General features: G+C 51.2%; 1 protein-coding gene across 2 annotated transcripts; it reads left to right on the top strand.

The window, feature by feature from the left end:
* The first annotated feature begins 154 nt into the window (after nucleotides 1–154).
* Nucleotides 155–19,992, top strand: ZNF341 (zinc finger protein 341). Of its 2 annotated transcripts, none has more exons than XM_065754087.1 (15): nucleotides 155–231; nucleotides 3,133–3,243; nucleotides 4,546–4,733; nucleotides 5,820–5,972; nucleotides 6,653–6,889; nucleotides 8,239–8,434; nucleotides 9,383–9,467; nucleotides 10,390–10,580; nucleotides 11,520–11,713; nucleotides 12,811–13,019; nucleotides 14,675–14,771; nucleotides 16,249–16,381; nucleotides 16,808–16,919; nucleotides 17,669–17,739; nucleotides 18,386–19,992. In XM_065754087.1, the coding sequence occupies exons 1-15, from the start codon at nucleotides 201–203 to the stop codon at nucleotides 18,898–18,900; spliced, it is 2,523 nt and encodes an 840-aa protein (XP_065610159.1). In that variant the 5' UTR covers nucleotides 155–200; the 3' UTR covers nucleotides 18,901–19,992. The 2 variants fall into 2 exon arrangements, with proteins under 2 accessions (XP_065610159.1, XP_065610160.1); XM_065754088.1 differs by lacking the exon at nucleotides 155–231 and adding an exon at nucleotides 2,304–3,005.
* The last annotated feature ends 916 nt before the right edge of the window (nucleotides 19,993–20,908 follow it).

Raw genomic sequence — 20,908 nt, 5'->3', positions numbered from 1 at the left:
CGGGCCGCCCCCGGCCGCGCCCCGCCCGGGAAGGGCACCCCAGCGCCCGGCGCTGCCCCGCCGCCGGCCCGGGCTCACGCGGCGTGCGGAGGCCGCCCCCTGGCGGCGGGTGGTGCCGCCCCTCCCTCCTCCTCCTCCTCCCCTCCCTCCTCCCTCCATGCCCGCTCCGGCTGTCGGGTCGCGGCCGCCCCGGTTCCAAGATGGCGCAGGCGATCTTCGAGGCGCTGGAAGGTAACGGCGGCGCCGCGCCCGCCCGGCCCGGGGTCCCACGGTGTGAGGCCGCCTCCCCCCTCCCCCATCCCCGCGGACGGGCGGTGCGAGCGGCCCCGTGCGGCGGCGGCGGCGGCAGGGGCGGGACCGCGGCGCGGGCACATTCGGGCCCCTCCGTCACCTCCGCGCGGCCGTGGCACCGCGGTGTCCATCCTTCCTCGGGGCACGCCCCGTCGCTCCCCGTCCCCGTGCCCTTTCTTTTCAGGGCCCTCCCCGTGCCCCCCCTGCGTTCTGGGGTACCCCTGCCAGCTCGCTGCTGAGGGCGAGCACCTCCTGTCCCTGCTTGCAGCGTCCCCTGCCATCACCTCCCATCCCCGGTCCCCGCGTTTTGGGGCCTCCGCATCTCCTCGCTGGCCCTCGTGCACGATACGCAGGCTCACACCGAGCCCCGCGGCACCCTGTCACTGTGTGCCATCCCAGCACGCTGGCACACCATCAGTGCCCCACTGCCGGCATGCTGGGTGCTCCCACATCCCACAGGCTCACGCTGCAGGATCCAGCACTGCTGTTCACACCCTCCACCTGCCCGCAGCCCTGCCAGGTGCCAGCCCGTGTGTGTGTGCATGCATGTGGGACCTGTGCAGGGCTGTGTACTGAGGCTCAGCCCGCTGGAGAAAAGCTGTTCGATGAGGCATCTTTTTTCTCAATTGGATGATGTGTTTCCCTTGACACGAGGGGACACTGCTGTCTGAGAGGCCTTGTGCTGGCACCGGAATGCTGCTCTGCAAACAGCGCCCGTGAGCGGAGTGGCAGAAGGATGAGCAAGAATAAATATTTCCCTCTGCTTTGTCAGGTCTTGGTGTGTTTGACAGCGCTTTGTGTGTGGCCAGGTGCCCTGTTTCCTCTCTGCCATCAGCTCGGTGTTGTGTGGCTTTCCTTGCAGAATTCAAGATGCCAAAGCATCCTTACAAATTGTAGGTGTTTGGGTTTTTTTTCTTCATTTCTAGTAAATGACAGCTCTTGGTAGCTGAACCCATTTGCTTTGTTTTGCTGCCTGGATTGATCACAAGCTGATGGTGACTCAGTGTCTGTGTGGTGCTCGAGGAAGTCGTACCTTCAGCAAATTGCATCTGCAGTGCTGCTACAGCCCTGGGAGCTGTGTTGGCAGGAGCGAACTGAAGGGCTTACTGTGTGAAATTTGGGGCTTGAGGCGACAGGAGCTCCTGGGTGAAGTGGACAGTCTTGTTATGCCCTCTAAACTGAGAGAGATTGGAAAGGAGGGGAAATAAAAGCCCAAATGATCGATGTTGGTGGTATTTTTCTGGCTTCTCTGTCAGGCATGTGCTGGCTGTTATCAGTGCAGAACTGCTCCTTGGCTGTCTTGTGGAGCTGCATCAGTATCCCCAAGAAGCTGCGCCTGCCTGGCTTTGTTGGTTCCTAAACCTTAGATGTTTCCCTCTGTGCTGAGTCTGTCACTGTGCATTTGACTTGTGAAACACAGGGACGCCCTGTGCATCAGTGCAAATTGACAAAAGAGCCAAGAGCAGCTCTTTCTGTTGTCTGCTTTGCTCTGGCTGTTCCTGCAAGCAGGGTTGAGTCCACCGTGCGTTTTTTTCACTCTGAACTCCTGTCATTGAGCCAGGAAGAAAGCCAGCAGCCCAGGGCTGGGCACGCCAAGTGCGGCGTTCCTGCTGCTAACAGTGGGAATAATTCTTCATTTCCACTCTTTGCTCATCCCTGAAATACACTAAAACTGAGCATTTGATCCCCAGTTTTTCTTGTGTCCTGGCTTACCCTCTCTGCAAAAGGGCTGCTCCACTCCCCTCTCTGCTTTGGATGTGCCAACCGGTGCCTGCAGTGTGCCTTTGCAGTTGCCCAGGAGATGCTGTTTGGAGCAGGAGGTGTGTTTTCAAGCCAGCATGAGAGGATCCAGCAGCATGGATGGTGCCTGCAGGATGGGATGCAGCACTGCAGAGCCAAGGCTTGCAAAACTGGCCCTGCAGCTCTGCTGTGCCTGGCTGTGATTTATGTGACAGGGCTCCCATTGGCACGGCAGCGTGGTCTGCTGCTTTCCAGTAGCTGCTAGTGCCCTCTGCCCCCTGGCAGCTGCAGAACGGTGCTCTGCTGTATGCCAAGGGCACGTGCAGCATTGTGACCTCTCCTTGGTGCAAGATGATTGATGGAAGTGGTGCTCACGGGATCTCACTGTTGTCGGCTTCATGCTGGAGGTGCAGGAGAAATGGGTATTTAGAACATGGTTAAAATGTATGACCTCTTGCTGGGGACTCTGATCTGTTTGAAAATGATTGGAAGGATGAATTTTCTTTTTAGTGCAGGACATAATGCCAAGGTCCAACGAGGTGAAGCTTTGTAGGTTTCTTTGGCAAAGATCTTGAAGAAAATGTGTGTGCTGGGCTCCATGCAGCAGCTGAGTCCTCAGGCCACGTTTCCTCCCTTTGTGAGCAGTCCCCATCTCCTGTATTTAGCAGGAGCATTTTAGAGCATTTTAGCTCTAATGAAAAATATTTGTGCCAGGACAAGTGAATTGGAGCTGGCAGCAAACAGTCCAGGTGTGCATGCACTCATGGAGCCCCATGGGAGGTGGAAATGGCAGTGAGTGAGGGAGTGGCACTCACAGTCTGCCTTCCTTGCTGCAGCAGGCATCTGAAAACAAACCCTTTTTCAGCTTTCCTTGCCCTTCTTCCTTTTCCTCTGCTCGTATCAAAGTTGCATACAGAGACAAGTGGGAGTGTTGCTTTAGCATGAGCCTTGATGCTGTGGGGCAGGGTGAGAAGGTGAGGATGGCTCTGCAGCACAGAGCTTCCCTCCACGACTTGCTGTGAGCGAGCTCTTGGCCCCCAGGTGCTTCATCCATGTTCGTGCCATGCTTGATTTACCACCGGTGCTTGTGTCTTCTTCCAGGAATGGATAATCAGACGGTGCTGGCTGTGCAGTCCTTGCTGGATGGTCAAGGAGGTGTAACAGATCCATCTGCTCAAAATGTCAATGCAGCTGCCCCCATTCAGCCCATGGGTGAGTCCAGGGGAACGGAGAGTGAGGCTGTGGGCTGCAGGTCTGTCCCTGCAGTGTGCTCTTGTGACTGTCAGAACAGCCAGCCTGTCCATGCTGGGTGCTGCTGCGTCGGGACCCCTCAGCAAGGCTGGGCAGAGCAGGAGGAAGAGGCAGAATGAGTGCTGAAGTGAGCTGAGGTGCCTTTGGGTATTTTGTGACAACGGAGTGGCCTATGTGGTTTGGATAAAGGTGGAGAGGGAGGGAACAGCTGCTCCCTGCCCCTACCTGTATTCATATATTTGTATTTAATGAGGCATTCTTTATCCTCTGGGGATGTGTTACTGGTGCAGTCACTGGGTACCTCATCCATGTGGATGGATAAGAGAACAAGTGGTTCCTGTGCATGCAGAAACCCACAGTGTTCAACCAAGGATGCTGTGAGTCAGGTACTGAGTTAGTGCTGGGCTCCACACATGCTGCAGCAAGTGCATTGGGGTGATGCTGCAAGTCATTCCCATGACAGTATTCCTCCAGCTTTTTCCCCTTGTGTCTGGCAAGGGCCATCCAATCAGATTAAATGAGACAGTGAGTTACCATGTTACCCTGTGAGAGAGGAAGCCTTTTGAGGTGTCCAGGATCTGAGCTGTGCCACTGGGAAAGTTATGGTCTGTGTCCCCAAAGCAGATGGGAGCTACAGCTCTGTGAGCTTCAGAATATTATTTTCCAGAGGTTTGAGTCCAGCTTTCTCAGGTGAAATCTGCCGTGTGCTTGTGTGATTTGCTAGTGCTATGAATTTCACCTAGACCAGTGATGACTGTGTTCTTGTCTTCTGCCTCTAACATCAAGCAGAGGCACCAAAGACAGCAGTGTTCCTGGGGATGAGGCTCAGGCAGAAGTTGCAGTTGACTCTGTGCTTTGATACGTCTTACTTCTCGTCCTTTGTGCAAGTTGAGGAATAAAGTCTGCCTCAGCTGGGATAATGCTTTGGAAGAAGCTATTTAGACTTAGAACAGGTGTTACAGGAGTGAGGCTGGGTTGGTTGATCATGTAACTGGGATGAGAGGGCTGATGATGGGATATAGCTCACCTCAAGGAGAGACAGCAGGTTTTGTGTTTGGAAGCACAACTGAGACAAGCCCTATTCACATTAGTTGGATTTAGGGAGAATTTAGGATTAAGGAAGGATGGTTGCACCTGATATCTCCTGATGATATCCTCGAGCTGCTAAGGTACATTAAGTGTCTGTTTTCTTGCTTTTACTGGCCGTAGCACTGGGGAATACTGAAGAAGGCCTGCTGCAGTGATCTGGTTCTCTAATTGCAGATGATGAAGATGTCTTCCTGTGTGGGAAATGCAAGAAGCAGTTCAACTCCTTGCCTGCCTTCATGACACACAAGAGAGAGCAGTGCCAGGGAAACACTCCTTCCCTCTCCACTGTCTCACTGGCCACCAACAGCGTGTACACCCCCTCCATCACGTCAGTGCAGCAGGCTCCAAGCACGAGCCGACAGGTACTGTGCTGTGAACCAGCAGGCTCTTCCACCATCATTTTGAGAGTGGAGAGACCCCTGGGTGATGCTTTTAGGCCCAAGGATGCCTCATAAGTCACCTCTCTCAGTTGCGGTCCTCTTAGCTTTTGACCTTGCATTAAGTTTGCCTGGTCCTCACAGCAAGGTGTCCTTCAGAATGAGCATCTGATGCACCTTTCTCAGGCTGGAAGAGCTTTCCTGTTGTGTCTGTGTTACAGCCAGACTTCAGTTCTGCTCAGGAGCACCAGGTCTGCAGCGTTCTTGGGTAATCACCATGAACTCAGTAGGGAGAGGCTCATGGTCAGAAGAGGAAGCCAGGTGTCTGTGGCAGCCTCATCTGTGTGTCCCTTCTTTCGTCTCCTGCAGCTAACTCCTTATCACGTGGTGTGTTGTGCAGAAAGGGAGTATCTTGTCTCAGTAGCCTTCCTTCCCAGCAGACTTATCCAGGAGCAAGTCCCTTGTGCATGACACATGCTGTGCTTGCAGCCATGGTGGTTTCTGAAGTTCTTCATTTTCCAAGTTGTCTTGGTGCCTGTGAATGGTGCTTCCCAGGAGTGAAATGGAAGCTCCCAGACAGCAAATGCTGTTTTGTTTTCATCTGTAAAATAAGGACATCCACCCTTCCCTCCTATAATCCTGCTCGAGGCTGAAAAGATGAGCCCAGCGTACACCATCTGCAGCCAGAGCAGGTCTGTCCTCCACCTATCCTGGCTGGCAGAAAATATTCAGTAAAGGCATGAACTTGTCTGTGACTTGTTTGTCCTGTGGAGCAGGTTGATAACCACTGATTTGCACTGCAGCCAGGACCTCTTCCTTGAGCCACTGTCATCTTTTACACCATTTTCTGAAGAACATTTCTGGATCTTCTTTATTGTTACAGCTAGAAACTGCCGTGGACTCGGCAGGAAGCTGTAGGTAATTGCTGTGGCTTCTCACAGTAACTCTCTGCTCGGCAGATAGTAGAGACTCAGAGGCTCAGCAGTAAGCTGTGTCCTTGTGTTTCTGAGCCTGTTGTTTTGTCTTGTTTCTGGTCAACAGTGCCTCATTTATTTATTTTTTTTCTTTTAGCAAATTTCTACATACATCACTGTTCCTCCATCGCCTTTGATTCAGACCCTGGTGCAGGGGAACATCTTGGTTAGTGATGAGGTGCTGATGTCAGCCATGTCTGCTTTTACATCCTTGGACCAAACCATGCCAGCGGTGCAGCCCCCAGTGCAGGTAAGGGGCATGTGTGGGCTCAAGGGCCTTCACTTCCTGGGGATGTGGTTGTTTGGCAGGAGAATCCAGGTGGTTGATCAGAGCCTAAGGATCTGCTTTGATGCAGAGTGCTGGGCACCTTCCCAGGGGACAGCCAGGCTTGGGAAGGGGTGTTGGATAAATGACAGGGTAACTCAGGCCTGCTTTCTGCTTGTGTCCTTGTTGCTGGATGCTCAGATCTTTGTAATGAAGTACCCCCAGCTTTCTGTTTCACTCCTGTGTAGTGGTTGGTTTCCAGAGCCCTTATCAGTTTGCCTCATGCATCCCTCTCTTCCTGGCATGGTTGTTCTGGGCTTTCCCTAAGGCTGTCCATGCTGGATACACTCCCCTTGCCCTGAAGATATCCTCAATAACCATAGGGTTTAAAAACAGAGCAAAAAAGCAGTGGGGCTCAAATGCTTGGGTTCTGGAGGAGACAGTGTCTGCTGCCAGTCCAAATGAACCCTCTGTAAGTCAGCACAGTCCGATCCAACCTGATGTTTGGACAGTGCTGCTTTGTGTCAAGACACTATCACTGTTGCAGGTGCTCTTTTGGTCTGGGACTTGGGAGTATGTGTGAAGGAGCAGCCTCTCAGCTTTTTGCTGCTAGAGCAGTGCTGTGTACTCAACATCTTGTCTGTCTTCCCCTCTTCTGGTTTTAGAGCAGCTTGAGTATGCACGCAGGGGCTGGTTACCTCTCACAGCCCCCTCCACCTCCTCCTCCCCCACCACCACCTCCTCCCCAGCCCCCACCGCCACCCCCACCAAGCCTGGGGGCTCCGGGGCAGCCCAACACCGGCAGCGGCGTGGTCGAAGTGTACAGTGCTCCTGCACCCATGGCAGCAAACAGCTCGGTGGAGATCCAGGCACTGGGGATGCAGCCCTATCCAGCCATGGAGGTAAGGCTGTCCCCGGGCTCTCTGTACCCCTGGGTCATCTTCTAGCAAGCGAGACAGCTTGGGTATCACCTGGACTAGAAATGCTGAATTAGAGACTGGGGAGTTATGTTAGATTATTGGAGGGATTATTTCCTCTGGGGAAAATGTACTGATCTGAAAAGATGTCAGCAAGATGAAGGGGATTCTGAGAACTCAAGAGGGCTCTGGCACGGGCTGCCCAAAGAATTTGTGGATGCCCCATGCCTGGAGGTAATGAAGGCCAGGCTTAGTGTGGCCCTGAGCAGCCTGATCTAGTGCATGGTTTAGTGGCTGGCAACCCTATTCACAACAGGGTGTGTTGGAACTAGATTATCTTTAGGGTCCTTTCCAACCCAAGTCACTCTGAGATTCTATGAACAAGCAATAAAGAAAGCTGGAGGGCAGATGGGGGCTTCCTGCAGGTGTTACAAGCAAGAGCTGTGGTGAAGGAGTTGTCTCAGAGGGGTGTAGAGCACATTGTGCATTGCAGGCTTAAGTGGAAAGAGGAATTAATCTGAATCTCAGCTTGACAAAGGCAGCTTCTAAAGAGAGGCACAGGCAGGAGTGAATTTACTGGTGAATCAACTGTGCACAGCTTCCAAGTTTGCACTGACATTCACGGTGGAAACTACTGAGTGTGATAGAGGTTTGCCAGCCTTACCTTTCTTAGCTGGCTTCTGATCTGCAAGTGACAGTGTTCAGCAATGGATTGGCATGTTGGATACCTGGTGACTCCTTGCTAAGAGGGTTTTTTTTTTTACCAGGGTGGGAAATAGAAATGCCCTTAAATCATATTACCCTCGGTTGGTCTCTGTCTTTTTCTCTAAACATCCATTTCTGATGTGCTGAAGTAAACAGCTCTGCTTTGCCACCTGAAGTTGTCTTGTGTTTTTCCTTCCCACTGCAGTCCTGCTGGGACAGGCAGCAGGGCCTGGACGTCCCAGCCTTCAGGGTGCTGTGGGCCTGCAGGCTCAGCAGTGATGGTGCTGGTCACCTGCCATGGAGGAATGAGAAACTATTCCATGCAGTAGACATGGATGGGGTACCAGAGGTCTCCTTCAGTGTTTCTTTTCTGTTCTTTTCCTGCTGTAATAAATCCTGGATACTTTGTGATGTTCAGCAAGAGTTTCACAAGGTGCATGGTGTTAGAGAAACACTGCTGAATTGGTGTAGCAGAGATTTATTCAGTATGGCAGGAAGTAGAAAACTCAGCCAGACCAATAACCTGGCGTGGCAAGTGTTGGTAGAGATGGAGGATAGTAGGAACTGTGCTTAGCACAGTGTTGTGCTGTGTAGCAAACCTCTTTCCACTGGTAATGGAACTCTTGCAGGTACCAAGCCAGTGTGTGGAAAATCCTGTGTACCCCTCTCCCCCTGTGTACAGCCCTGGGAAGCAGGGGTTCAAGCCCAAGAGTGCCAGCGTTCCCACACCTTTGACCAGTGCAGGAGGAGGCAACGTGGTTGGGTTTGATTCCACCTCAGCTGTCAAAAGTAGGCGTTCCAAAAGTGAGAGTGGGCTGCAGGAAGGTAAGTGTCCTTATGGCAGATACCCTGTGCTAACCTGCAGGCCACCCTGCTTACCCTGTGCCACAGGCCTTCCAGATCCTGTGGGTGGCACTGACTGCGTGCAGTTCCCTGGGAGGAGCACCACGTCCTGCTCAAGGTTATCAAGAGCAGGTGGAAGTGTGGGCATGCTTTTTGTCTGCCCCCTCTTTGTGCACAGTCACTCTGCTGCTGCATGGGCAAACTTGTGCTAAATCTCTGCAGCTGTGTGCTGATTGGATCACACTTGAAAATGGGATTCCTGCAAAATAAGGTGTTAGAGCTCAGTCTGTGTTACCCAAAGCAGTAACACTTAGCTGCCATGACTGTGGGCTAGGTGAGAGAGGCCTGATTTCAAAGGCTGTAATATCAAGGGTGCAGGCAATCCAAGCCTGTGTTTCAGTGCCTGTGAATGACACAGGTGAGGCAGGACAGCCCAGTCACAGGACAGAGGAGCACTAGATCCTCTGCTGGCTGAGCCTGCTTGCTGCTGGTGTGGTGAATGTGTGTCTAGCTAAGTGACAAGGGAGGTCCCAGGCGAGAGGTGGAGGAAAGCCACATGGCCAAGGTTGGACCCATGAAATTAAAATATTATTTGCAGAGGTACAAATGATCAGGCAGCTCTCAGTCCGGAATTTCCCAGAGCAGCCCATGGTTCTGCTGTTTTCCATTTGTAGTATGGCTGGAAGGGTCCCTGGAGTGGTTAATGCCCAAAGGGAATATCCTGCCTCCCAACTCCTGCTCTCCTCAGCACTTATTAAGTTAGCTAAGGCTACCTTAAACACATGCTTGTTCCTTAACTTCTCCCTGATCTGTTCAAGCAGTCCTTTGTTCTTGGTTCTGAAATGTCTTTGGTTGAGGGCCCTGAAATCAAGGAGGGTAATGAGATTGTGTCAAATCATGTCATTCTTGTGTACACTCTTACTCTTTCAGGGAAACCCAAGTCCCCAAAGCTGAAATGCACTTACTGTGACAAGGCCTTTACCAAAAACTTTGACCTGCAACAGCACATCAGAAGGTAAGGGCACAGCTGAGTGGTTGGAGTGGGTCTGGGCCCTGCTGAGGGATTCTGCATAGCCCAGTATACCTCATGTTTGTCATGTCTCCCAGTATCCGTGCTGCACTGGAAGGTCATCCTTCATCCCTCACCCTCTAGGGCTGCTCTTCAGGAGAGTAGTTTAGTGGCTGAGGTGAAGGCTGCATTGTCGACATAATCTTCCTGCTGATGGGCTGAGATTGGAGACCTTTCCTTACTGACTCGACCCTCAAAGCCACCTGTTTTCTGGAGCAGTGATGTTTCCACTGCTTCCCTCAATCCTTTTTCTGTCTCCTTAGTAAGTTGCAGCCTTCAAGTTTGCAGGAGGGCTGGTGTTAGCAAACCATAAGCCAAGCTCGGTGTCTACACAGGAGGCTTTTATGAGAGCTGCAGCTCTGAGAGGAGGCAGTTGAGGTCTTCAGCATTTTCTCTAGTGGGGTATGCTGAGCTGGGGACAGATGAGGAGCAAGTGGTGGTTTGCCTGCCTTCCCATCCTGGACTCTTTACCTTACATACTCCATCTGTCAGAGCCAGCTTTTTCCTCTGGCAGCAAAGGAGAAAAGTTAGAAGAACATTTCTGCTGTGGACAGGGGAGAGAAGTTTGGGGAGATCAGGGGACTGGAAGGTAGAAGCTGCATGTGTGCAGGGGAGGGTACGTGGCAGGGAGTCTTTGCTCCTGAGAAAAACAATGGGGTCTCAGAAGTCCATGCAATAACTCTAGCAGTGAATGGCCTGATGTTGCTACAGAGCTTTTTACCTCTCTGACTTCTTCCTTTGATCCCATGTAATTCCCAGACAGAACACAGTGTTCTGTCTGTGTGCCAGGCTTGTTTCCCCAGGCTTTTACCATTCCTTTACTGTTAGGGTCCGAAAGGGCCACAGATACAGTGCTCTCTGCATTCAGTCACACAGGTGAGAAGCCCTTCCAGTGCATCGTGTGTGGCCGAGCCTTTGCCCAGAAGTCCAATGTGAAGAAACACATGCAAACCCATAAAGTGTGGCCTCCAGGACTAGGATGCACCATCTCCCGCAGCTCCATCACAGTGCAGGTCATGGCCTTGAACCCCAACCAGGCGGAGGATGAGGAGAGCACAGGTTTGCTGCCTGGGGGTGCTGTGTGCTAGGGGCAGAGCAGATGCACATTCCTGCATCTCCTGGTCCTCCACAGGGAAATGGGGAAGGTGGGAGCTGTATGTGCTGCTTGCAGCTCTGCTGTGATATTTAATAGCATGCACTGGGGAAACGCAGCAGGTGCTTGAGTTGTGTTTGCTCCACTCTTGCTGGTATCTGCATCCATGGGTGTTCCCAGCCACTGTTGATTCAGGTGCTGATGGAGACAGTGGCTCTCTGTCAGGATGTGCGTAGGAATGGGGGGAGACATCTTTCCCTTTCTCACTCCCTGGCAGGGGCAGCTACCAAGAACCAGGCTTGGTAGCTCTGGTCTAGGCTGGTGATTTAGCACAGCCTGCTGCTCTGACCTGCTGGCAGTGTGCAGATCATGCCTGCACAAGGTTTGGCCCCAACTGAAAATACTTGAGGCAGGGGAGAGCTCCTTGCTGGTAGGTGGTGTCTGCCCTTTCTGCTCATAAACTTGGTTGTGGGTAGAAGCAGAAGGAACAGCACTGTGGCAATGTCATACCTAGGACAAGGTTCAGCTGGAGCTTGTCTGCAGGCAGCAGGGCTGCTACTGGTTGGATCTCACCCCCTGTCTCCTGCTGGAGATTGGAATAAATTTGGCACTGTTTCCCTCTTGGCGGCCTGCCATACTGACAGCACAATTATGTCCCTGGAAGCACAGTGGTAAAGGGAATGGGTCAAGGTGGGGAAGATGGAGTAGTCAGAGCTTTAGGTAATCTGTAGACAAGCTTGAAACTATGCCTTTAGAGAGTGAGATTCTGATCTGAAGGTCTTCCTTTGAAAGGAAGAGCCTGGATTCAGACCAAGCCTGGGCATTTCTCAGCAGCATAAAGCTTGCAGAGCAGCTTTCAGGCTATCTTGTGGCAGGCTGTGACTTTCTCTCTCCCTTTTCTCCAGGTTTGACTCAGCCCTCTAGGAACCTTGCACAACCTCCCCAAGACATGAGCCCCATGGAAGAGAGTGAGGCTGGCAAGATGGAGGCCAAACAGGTTGTCTTGATTGACAGCTCTTATCAGTGCCAGTTCTGTCCCAGCAAATTCAACACCTATTTCCAGCTCAAATCACACATGACACAGCACAAGAATGAACAGGTAGGGACAGAGAGTGCCCTGTGTCTGTGATGAGATTGAGAGAGGCTCACAGGGTCTGTCTGAAGCATGGTAAATGCTTGTCATTCAGCTTAGCTCTTCGCATGTCTTGGTTGCAGCTGTGTGGTCTGGGTGGCTTTGAAAAGCTCTGCTGCCCCTGTCCTGCTGAGCCACTGGCTGAGAAATCCGTCAAGCAAGTTTGGGTGGCTGAAGAAAAAGAAAAAAGGCAAAATCCAAAGTTTTCAGTGTAGGTGGCAGCTCTTGGGTTGTAGGAAGGTCACTGCTGGGGCATTGTGGTCTCACTCAGGTGATTTCGTGTGCTCACAGCAGCATTTCCTTCTCCCAGCTTGCTTTCTTGCTTGTTCTCTAAGGGGGGTGCTCTGGAAATTTGTGTGGGCAGAGCAACTGTCATGTGGAAGTTGGATATATTTAGCCCAGCCCTCAAGAAGTGAGAGAGCTGAAGTCTAGAAGGGTTCACTTTTTGTAGCTGATCTTACCCCAGGGATAGAGACGGAAAGAGCAAGACCTGCCTGGGGACTGTGCTGAACTTGCATGTCCTCTGCAGCTGTTGACCAGCAGCTGATGTGGTTGTGAGGGTCGGGGAAGGAGTCTGGCTGTGTGGGGCTAGCTGTGTGTGGTGGGTCTTCCTTGAGCTGGGTGATGTTTGGATATCAGTGCAATGGCTGTTGTGCTGCTGCAGATCTGGTTCCTGTTTAGCTCCCAGCAGGTTCTGCCATTGTCTTCACCTACAGTTGTCGGCTACATTTTGATGCTGAGCTGTCTTGCACTGTTATTCCCAGTAGGAAAGTGTTTTGCTTTGTTTATCACCATGTTGTGTTCTTGCTGCAGGGTGGGGTTTTCTTGCTGTGCCCCTACTAAGCACTCTTGGCCTCATGGGCAGTGTGTGGGCATGGTCCATGCTCTGGGAACCCTGATTCAACCCAGTGCAGGGAACTCAGTGGCAGCAGCTGTGTTCTGTGAAGTACCCAGCTACTATGATTTCCAAAAAGTGAGGTCAGGTTGCTCTGTCTGTTGGCAGAGGACTTTCCCTGTATGTTTCCATGGCATGTATTTCCCATCCCTCTCACTTCTTCATCCAGGTGTACAAATGTGTGGTGAAAAGCTGCGCTCAGACCTTCCAGAAGCTGGAGTCTTTCCTCGACCATATCAAGAGCCACCAGGAAGAGCTGAGTTATCGCTGCCACCTCTGCAGCAAGGACTTCCCCTCCCTGTATGAGCTGGGCATCCACCAGTACTCGCACAGCCTGCTGCCCCAGCACAGCCCCAAGAAGGACGTGGCCGTGTACAAGTACAGTAGCAATCAGTGCTCACAAGGCTTGTAGGAGTGAGTGTGTGCAGAGTGTGTCTGGTTGAGAGTGGGGAGAACACAGGAAGGGTGGGGAGGCCACCTGCTCACCAGCCATAGTTCTGCACACACAAATGGTAGAGGGGGGCCTGTCCACCAGGCTATTAGAGCCAAGCACTATGAATGCAAAGACCCTTTCAGAAGGGCTGTGATTAGTTATTTAGGAAGAACCCATCACTGCAAGAGCTCTTATCACCAGGCAGAAGTGAGATGAGTGTCGCTGAGTCTGCCTCAGGCTAGGGAAGCTGCCCCTTTCAGCTTGATTCTCTAAATACCTGCAGCAAGGGGAGTGCGGGCTGCAGAAGCTGTGCCTGTGTAAAATGAGTTATTATTTCTATTATATTGCTGTGAAAGGGCCTACTGCCTGGAGAAGTCTTTCTATAAGTATAGGGGGAAAGGGTGAGGGAGTTCACAGCTCTCTGGGGATGTTGAAATGTCTGTAGGGATATACAGGAAGAATAGGAAGCCCAGAGGATACTGAAAGTCACCTAGGAGCCTAGTGGAATAAATTGCTGCTGCACCATAATTTTAGCACCTCCTTGTGCCTGGAGCTTCAACCTAAAGCTTACTGGCAGAGATCTTTGAGGTCAGAGCTCTGTTTATGTTTGAAGAGGTTTTAGTCTGCTATAGCAAGCAAAAGTGTCACTGCAGATGCATGGTGTGAATGTGTTTGTTCCTCATCGATGATGCATGCCCCCATTGCCCATTACCACTCAGCATTGGCACAGCTCTCAGAAATACTGCCAGGGTTTGTGACAATTGGTGGGTCAGGTGAGGTGTACCCAGGTATTGCAGGAGAGGAGTCAGTGTGAGCTGAAACTCTGTTAGTCAGTGGGGACCCTGCAGTGAAGCGTTTCACGCTGTGTGTGCCCCAGCCATGGGAAATAGCACTCCATGCTCAGCTCCTTCACTTGCATGAAGGTGGGAAGAGATGTTTGGTGTTAGGTGAGATCTTGGTTGTCTCCGTGAACAGATGATGTGGATCCGTGCTCTGGTCCCTGGGAGTTTGTGTGGAAGAACTCTGGTGATTGAAAGGCTTTTTCACCCAGTTTTCCAGCATCTTCTCCTGGGGGTTGCTCTCTGTCATTCCCTGAAGGGAGGTTGTAGTGAGCTGGGGAGGTCAGATTCTTCTTTTGTGTAACTAGAGATAGGATGAGAGGGAATGGCCTCCAGTTGCACCAGGGGAGATTCAAACCAGATCTTAGGAAATTCTGCTTTTCTGAAAGAGTGGTCAGGCACTGGAATGGGCTGCCCAGGGAGGAGGTGGAGTCGCCAACCCTGGAGGTGTTCAAGGAACTTTTGGACATGGTTTAGTGAGAACTGTTGGTGATGGCTGGACAGTTGGACTGGATGATCTTTTAGGTCTTTTCCAACCTTGTTTTTTCTATGATTCCATGTCAAATGTGTGTGTGAGATCTGGCCATTTGGGTTGCTGAGGTTTCAGACACCTAGGTGATGGTGTTAATATCTGCACCAAACTGATCCTGCCAAAAAAATCTATATGGAAAGTAGCAGGTGAAGGGCTGGGCTGCCCTGCATGGGGTCTGCATGTGGTGGTAGTCCTGTTCACGAGCTCTGTCCTTTCTCTCTGCATTCAGATGTGTAAAGTGTGTAAATAAGTACTCCACCCCGGAAGCCCTGGAGCACCATCTGCAGACAGCAACGCACAACTTCCCCTGTCCTCACTGCCAGAAGGTGAGTGTGCAACTGCTGTATGAGCCAGTCCTGGCTCTGATGGGACAAGACCGCTTTGCTCCTTTTCCTCTCCCTTCTACCTCAGTACAGACTGGCAGGCTCACCAGGTGCTTTTCAGAGAGGTTACATCCCTGACCTTGTGCAGGGTGCATTCCTCCCCACAGTGCTGGCTTTTCTTCCAGGTCCTCGTTTGCTGACCTAACGAACAGAATTGGAAAGGGGAGCTCCCTTATTCCCATGCAGACCAGAACTGCATGCTCTAGGCTGCTATCTTCGTTTCTTAAAAGCAAGAGTGTCAGTGGTGAGGTTTTGGGAAGTCTCAGAGTAGTGGTGGTGCCTTTGAGTTGTGAATAGAAATCTGTGGGTCCTGGGGGAGCTCTGACACCTACGTTGCTGCCCTCATCTCTTGTTGCAACAGAAATCTCTGGGTTCCCCCTTGGTCCCATCTTTTGGATGAGTGCTCTGTGTCCTGGCAAAGAGAAACCTTTCAGAATGATGTGACTGGGACTGGCGTGATGCACGGGTAGGTTTGGGCTGGAAATACCCATTTCAGCATGGCCCTGAAGGAGCCTGAGGGGACGATTTTTGTGGTGTTTGAATTTTAATAAATTACTTTTGAAATCAGATTAAAGTGTTCCTTCAGTTTAAAACAGAGGAAATGAAAATTCTGCAGGGGGGACAATCTCAAAGGAGTGACCACTCTGTACTGAGGTAGCTCAGGAAGGGAATAGGCACTCCTGGCATGGTTGGTAACCCGGCTTTCTTCACCTGTCTTCTCTCCAAGTGACAGATGCTTTTCTGAGCCTGGAGAAGACTTTAGCATGCAGCATGCATGTTTGAAAGCCCATTATCTGCAGCATTATTTTTAACTTCTGATTGTATTTTTGCTAATATTGCTGTTTTCTGGAGCACTACATACTGAGTACTGGGTAACAAAAGTCTAGGCTCTCCCTTGCTCCCCCTGGATGTGTTCTTGCAGAGTCCTCGTTAGGAACTCAGCTTGGATGTTTCCAGTGTCCTCATCACACAATGGGAAATATTCGTACTGATTTTATAAAGACCACAAGTGGGAGCTCTTGGTAAAAGATAATCAGGGAGCACAAACTAAAATCAACAGCATGGGAAGGTAGTCACTGCTGGGCAGGACAGTGTCATTCCCAGCTGGTCCTGCTGCTGGCGCTGGCAGGAAGCTGAGCATCTGTGCTCAGGGTGCTGGTCCTCAGCAGTATGGCAGTAGAAAATCTAGCAGTAATGTTTCAGCTCATATGTTTCTTAAGGATAAGGGTTTGTTTTGTTGTTTGCTTTATAAGCTCTGTGTGTATTTTCCTTACACAAAACTAAAGGTGCCCTCAGTGCTTCCTTCCCGAGCAAGGAGTCGCTGTGAGCTTGTGCTTCTCATGCAGGCTACAACTCCTTTGTTCAGCTCAGCGATGTCCCTTAGTGCAGCTGGCTCAGCCTGGTTTCTGTGTGCTAACAGGTGTTCCCCTGTGAGAGGTACCTGCGCCGCCACATCCCCACCCACGGCGGAGGCAGCAAGTTCAAGTGCCAGATCTGCAAGAAGTTCTTTCGCCGGGAGCACTACCTGAAGCTCCACGCCCACATCCACTCGGGTACGGGGCTGTGCCAGCGCTGCAGTGCTCAGTGACTCCGCGTCGTGCTCCCCGCTGAGCCCTGTGATGCTCTGGCTATTTTGCTGATAACCAGAGGAGCAGAGTATGACTTCTTTGTGGTAATGTGGCTTTTAGGAAATGTGTGCTTTTCATTCGGGCTTGTGCCCAGTCCTGCAGCAGTTGGAAGGGGAATGCAGAACTAGCTTCCCCACTGCCCAGGGCTGCAGAATTAAGGGAGCTGCCCTGGAGAGCAGGAGCAGCACACGGTGGGGATAGCATCCATCCATTTACCCACAGGGCAAGGAGTCCTGGAGAGTTTCTAAAGTAGAGCGGCACCGCTGCCAGTGTGAATCCTGTATGTGACGAGAGCAGCCCTGTGTGATTGTGCTTTCCTTCTCTTCATTCCTTCTTCTTTTTTTACTTCAGGTGAAAAGCCCTTTAAATGCTCAGTGTGTGATGCAGCTTTCAATCGGAAAGACAAACTCAAGAGGCACATGCTGATCCACGAACCTTTCAAGAAATATAAATGTCCTTTCTCGTACGTAGTGTCTCCAGCATTGCAGCTTGTCTTGATGGCTTGTGTTGTGGTTTGGAAAGGAAGGATTGTCCCTTGCATATAACCTAGGGTACATGTGGCATCTGACAGTTCTCTGCTTGAGGAGGCGAGAATGCTGGGAGCCAGGAAGTCTTGGTTGTAACTGGCTTTCTGTGGGGCAGCATCATTTCATCTCAGTTCATGGAGTCCTCTAAAATAATGCCTGCCTACATGGGAGGCTCGGGAGATTGCACTTGCAGAGCACTAAGGAAGGGAAAGAATATTCTTTGAGCACGAAGCACAGGATTGCCTGAGTGTTGGGGTCTCCCCAGCTGTGCTTAGAAGCGGAGGAACTAATGTACAAGCCAAAGAAATGTAGATTTAGGAGGTGCATCCCCAAATCTTTGTCACTTCTTCTGAGATGGTCAAGACCCTTCCCTGCTCCAACCACCCTGTGGCTCCTTCCAAAATATTTCAGACCCCCATAGGAACCTGGAGCCTGCTGTTGTTAGCAGCATTTATGGTGATGCAGAGGTGATGTGTGGCCCAGAAGCCACGTGTCCTGGTAGCAACCTGTTTGTTTCTTGCCCCCTGTGGGAAGGCTGGAATAGTGGGGCTCCAACTGTAACCATACTCAGGGATCCAGTTTCTGATAAGGAGAAGGGTTATGGATCTCTCTCCATTATGAGATCTGTTCATGCATCAGTCCTCAGCTGCTTCATGCTGTTCACCAGCATTTGTTGTTCTTACAGAAACCACACAGGCTGCAATAAAGAGTTCAACAGGCCTGACAAGCTGAAAGCTCACATACTGTCCCATTCAGGTAAGTGCAAGAGTGATGCTCCTGCTCGTAACAAAGACAACTCGTTTATTACTGTGCCCTAGGGAACCTTTTCTGTTGTTTTTGTTTTGTTTTAGGTTTTTCTTTTTTTGCTTTGTTTTCCATCAAGGTAAAACTGAGAAGACCTGCAGCACAGGAAGTGTTTTCTTGTGTCTTCCCCATCCAAAGCCCTGCAAACTGTGATCAGATGACACTGTGCTGACAGTGCAGTATATGATGTTCTTAGATTACATTTAAGAGAGAAAAAAATAAGTCTGAGTTTAAGGCTGTTCTGCATTTTCATCACAATCACCTGACACATTTTTTTTCCTAGTGGTGTTTTAAACCTCTTACTTGAGGCAAGAACCATTACTGTAAACATTCCTGAACAGTGACGTTTGAAGTGTAGCACTTCGTCCTTTTCTGACTGCAAATTGGCCTGGCACCATGTCTCCTTAGACCACAGATATTTCAGTTGTTTTAATAAGCAAGCTGAAAAGAATGGTGCTTGTTGAATGAGAAAGGTGGTTGTTTCAAACCTTTATCAGAGAACAGCTGCGTGGAGGAGGAGGTGAAGCTGTTATCCACCTCTGCGGTGCGGTTTTCCTGCGCTCTCTAACCGAGCTCTCTCCTCCCGTGCTGTGTGCAGGGATGAAGATCCACAAGTGCCAGTACTGTAACAAGTCCTTCAGCCGACGAGCCCACATGGTGGAGCACCAGCGCTCGCACACCGGCAACTACAAATACCGCTGCCCCACCTGCAGCAAAGGCTTCACGCGCCACAAGTACATGAAGGACCACAAGTGCCGCCTGGGCTCACCCAAGGACAAAGACCTGCAGCTCAGGAAGCCCCAGAAGAAACGGGTGGTGCGGGGACGCAAGGCCGGCCTTTCCCTTCCCAACCAGCTGGCTCTGGCAGAGCTGAAGGACAGTGGTGCTGGGGAAAGCCCGCAGGAAGATGTCCCTAACAAAGAGCCATTCCCGGGCTCGGATGCCGTCCTGTCCATTGTGGTTGGTGGGTCAGGAGCTGCTGACTCGGACCTTGTCGTTCCTGGGCAGCCCAGCAGTATCGCATCCAATTTGTCCTTGGCAGAACTGCAGGCTGCCCCGGATGGCCCCTGCACCATGCTGGCTGTCCCCGTTTACATCCAGACGACCGAGTGACCATGCGTAGAGCCACTGTGTGGCTCGGGGCTGCTGCTGGGATTGTCGGACTCGGTGCTGAAATTTATCCTGGTGAAAAAGACCAAAGCTCTTGTGGGGAGTAGATGGATATGGGAGAGAATCTCTTTCATTTCCACTTGTTACTTCCATCCATGGGCGAAGGACTTCTTGGAAGCCACTGATGGCTACGAGGCACTGAAGAGAATGGCTCCATTTTTTTTCTTGTCCCTCTGCACCGGTTAAGGGCAAGAAGGACTAAGATCCCTGAATCAGGGTCAGAAGGAGGAGCATATAAACTCACAACAAACAGAGCTGCTGAAATCAGGTGGCTTTGCAAATCACAGCCTGCCCCATCTGTGGTTTTTCTGGCCTAAAAGCTGTATTGCCCAGTATTTGGGTGCCCTTTCCAAGAGCAAACAAATGATGCTTCCTAGTGGAAGCAAGTTCATTGTGAGATCCTTTGGGAACACTGTTCAGAAATACTCTGGTAGATTTATCTGGTATCTTTCTCTGCTCTTATCAGTAAAAAGAACACCTTGTCTATACTACATGTGTTGTAAACACCGTGGACCTGTACACCATGTGGAGTCAGTGGGTGGGAGCAGCCGTGTGTGGTGCTGGGCCTGAGCACACGTGCATTAGCTGCTTTCTGCTTGATGTTCCTTCCATGGTGTTCTCACAGTGCCAAGTGCCTTAGGTATCAATGAATCAGTCCTTTTAATTGTTAAATGTGACACTTCCTATGTACAAGAGAAGCAAGGCCTGGGTGAGGTCTCCTGCCCAGGGTCACACAGGAAACCTGTGGTATGTCTAGGGCCTGATTTTCTTGCATCTTCTCTGGATTAATTGCTGCAGGGTTGTTCTGTGCAATTCTCCTGCTAGATGCTTCCCAATCTGTATGTGCCCTTAGCTCAGTTTTATGGGCCAGTTAATAGTTTCAGTGGATCACTGACAGGTGGAAAGTCAGTGTGATCAGGGAGCAAGGAAATCCTGCAACTAAAGTGTTTTCTGTTGTCCACTTGGATTCTCCTGTCTGATTTCCCAAGTGGGAGATTCTGATATGAAATGGGAGCACCAAACCAGGAAACCTAATGGGAGGGAACTGAAAATTAGCATTGTGTAATGTGAGAGGAGCTGTGTGGGCAGATGTGGAGCCCCAAGTAGGTAGGAGAGAAGTCAAGTGTGCTCCTGCCTTCTGCTCTGGCTTGTTAGGCTCCCTCTTCCTTCCCAGACCACACAGCCTTCAGCTTTGTGCTGCCATCCAATGGCCCTTCTTGTTGAAGGGGGGAACTTGAATCTGTGCTGCCTCCGGGTTCACCAGAGGCACACTGTCTCCATGCTTTGCTCTCCACTGTTTTTGTTTGTTTGTTCTTTCTCTTTGTATGGGTAAGCTGAGCTTCCCTTGGTAAAAGTTCTGTGAAGAACTGCTACTCTGTAGGTGTGAAAACACTGCATTTCCAGCCTGAGGGTGATGCGGGGCAGAGCATGAATTCACTGGGAGCTGACAGCCTGACTGTGAAGTCCCTGCCTCTCCTCCTGCTGCCACGTGGGTTCCCTAGCCACCAGAGCGGTCAACCCAGTGTCACTGGTTTGACTGGTCTCACCCTGGTGCCTGGCTGCTGCCTGCATGAGCTCCAGGTGCTCCTGTTGTCTCCTTGCAGAGACTCTGAAAATAGGAATTTGCAGGAGGGTGCAGAGGAGATGGAGCTGCACTCTTAAGGGGTGCACAGCAGCAGGGCAGGAAGCAACAGAGGCATGCTGGAACATGGCAAATTCTGCCTCAGTGCAAAGAGATTTCATCCAGGAGGGTGGTCTGGCACTGGACCAAGGTTTGGAGAGGCAGCAAGTGTCAGTACTGGGTCATACTCAAAGCTCAGCAAGGCCCTTAGCATCCTGCTTTGCATGGGCATGCTTGGGAGCTAGGGCAAGTGCTTCTGTGCTTCTGGGACATCTCTCTTCTGTTGCAAAGGGTTATTTACCCACAGCATTTTAAAGACAGCTCTTGCAG

This window comes from Cyrtonyx montezumae, unplaced genomic scaffold (genome assembly GCF_038088225.1).
Source record: "Cyrtonyx montezumae isolate F1298 unplaced genomic scaffold, pur_monq_1.0 scaffold_9, whole genome shotgun sequence".
NCBI classification, from domain to species: domain Eukaryota; kingdom Metazoa; phylum Chordata; class Aves; order Galliformes; family Odontophoridae; genus Cyrtonyx; species Cyrtonyx montezumae.
The sequence above is the reverse complement of the archived record's forward strand: the minus strand, read 5'-3'. Positions and strand labels throughout refer to the sequence as shown.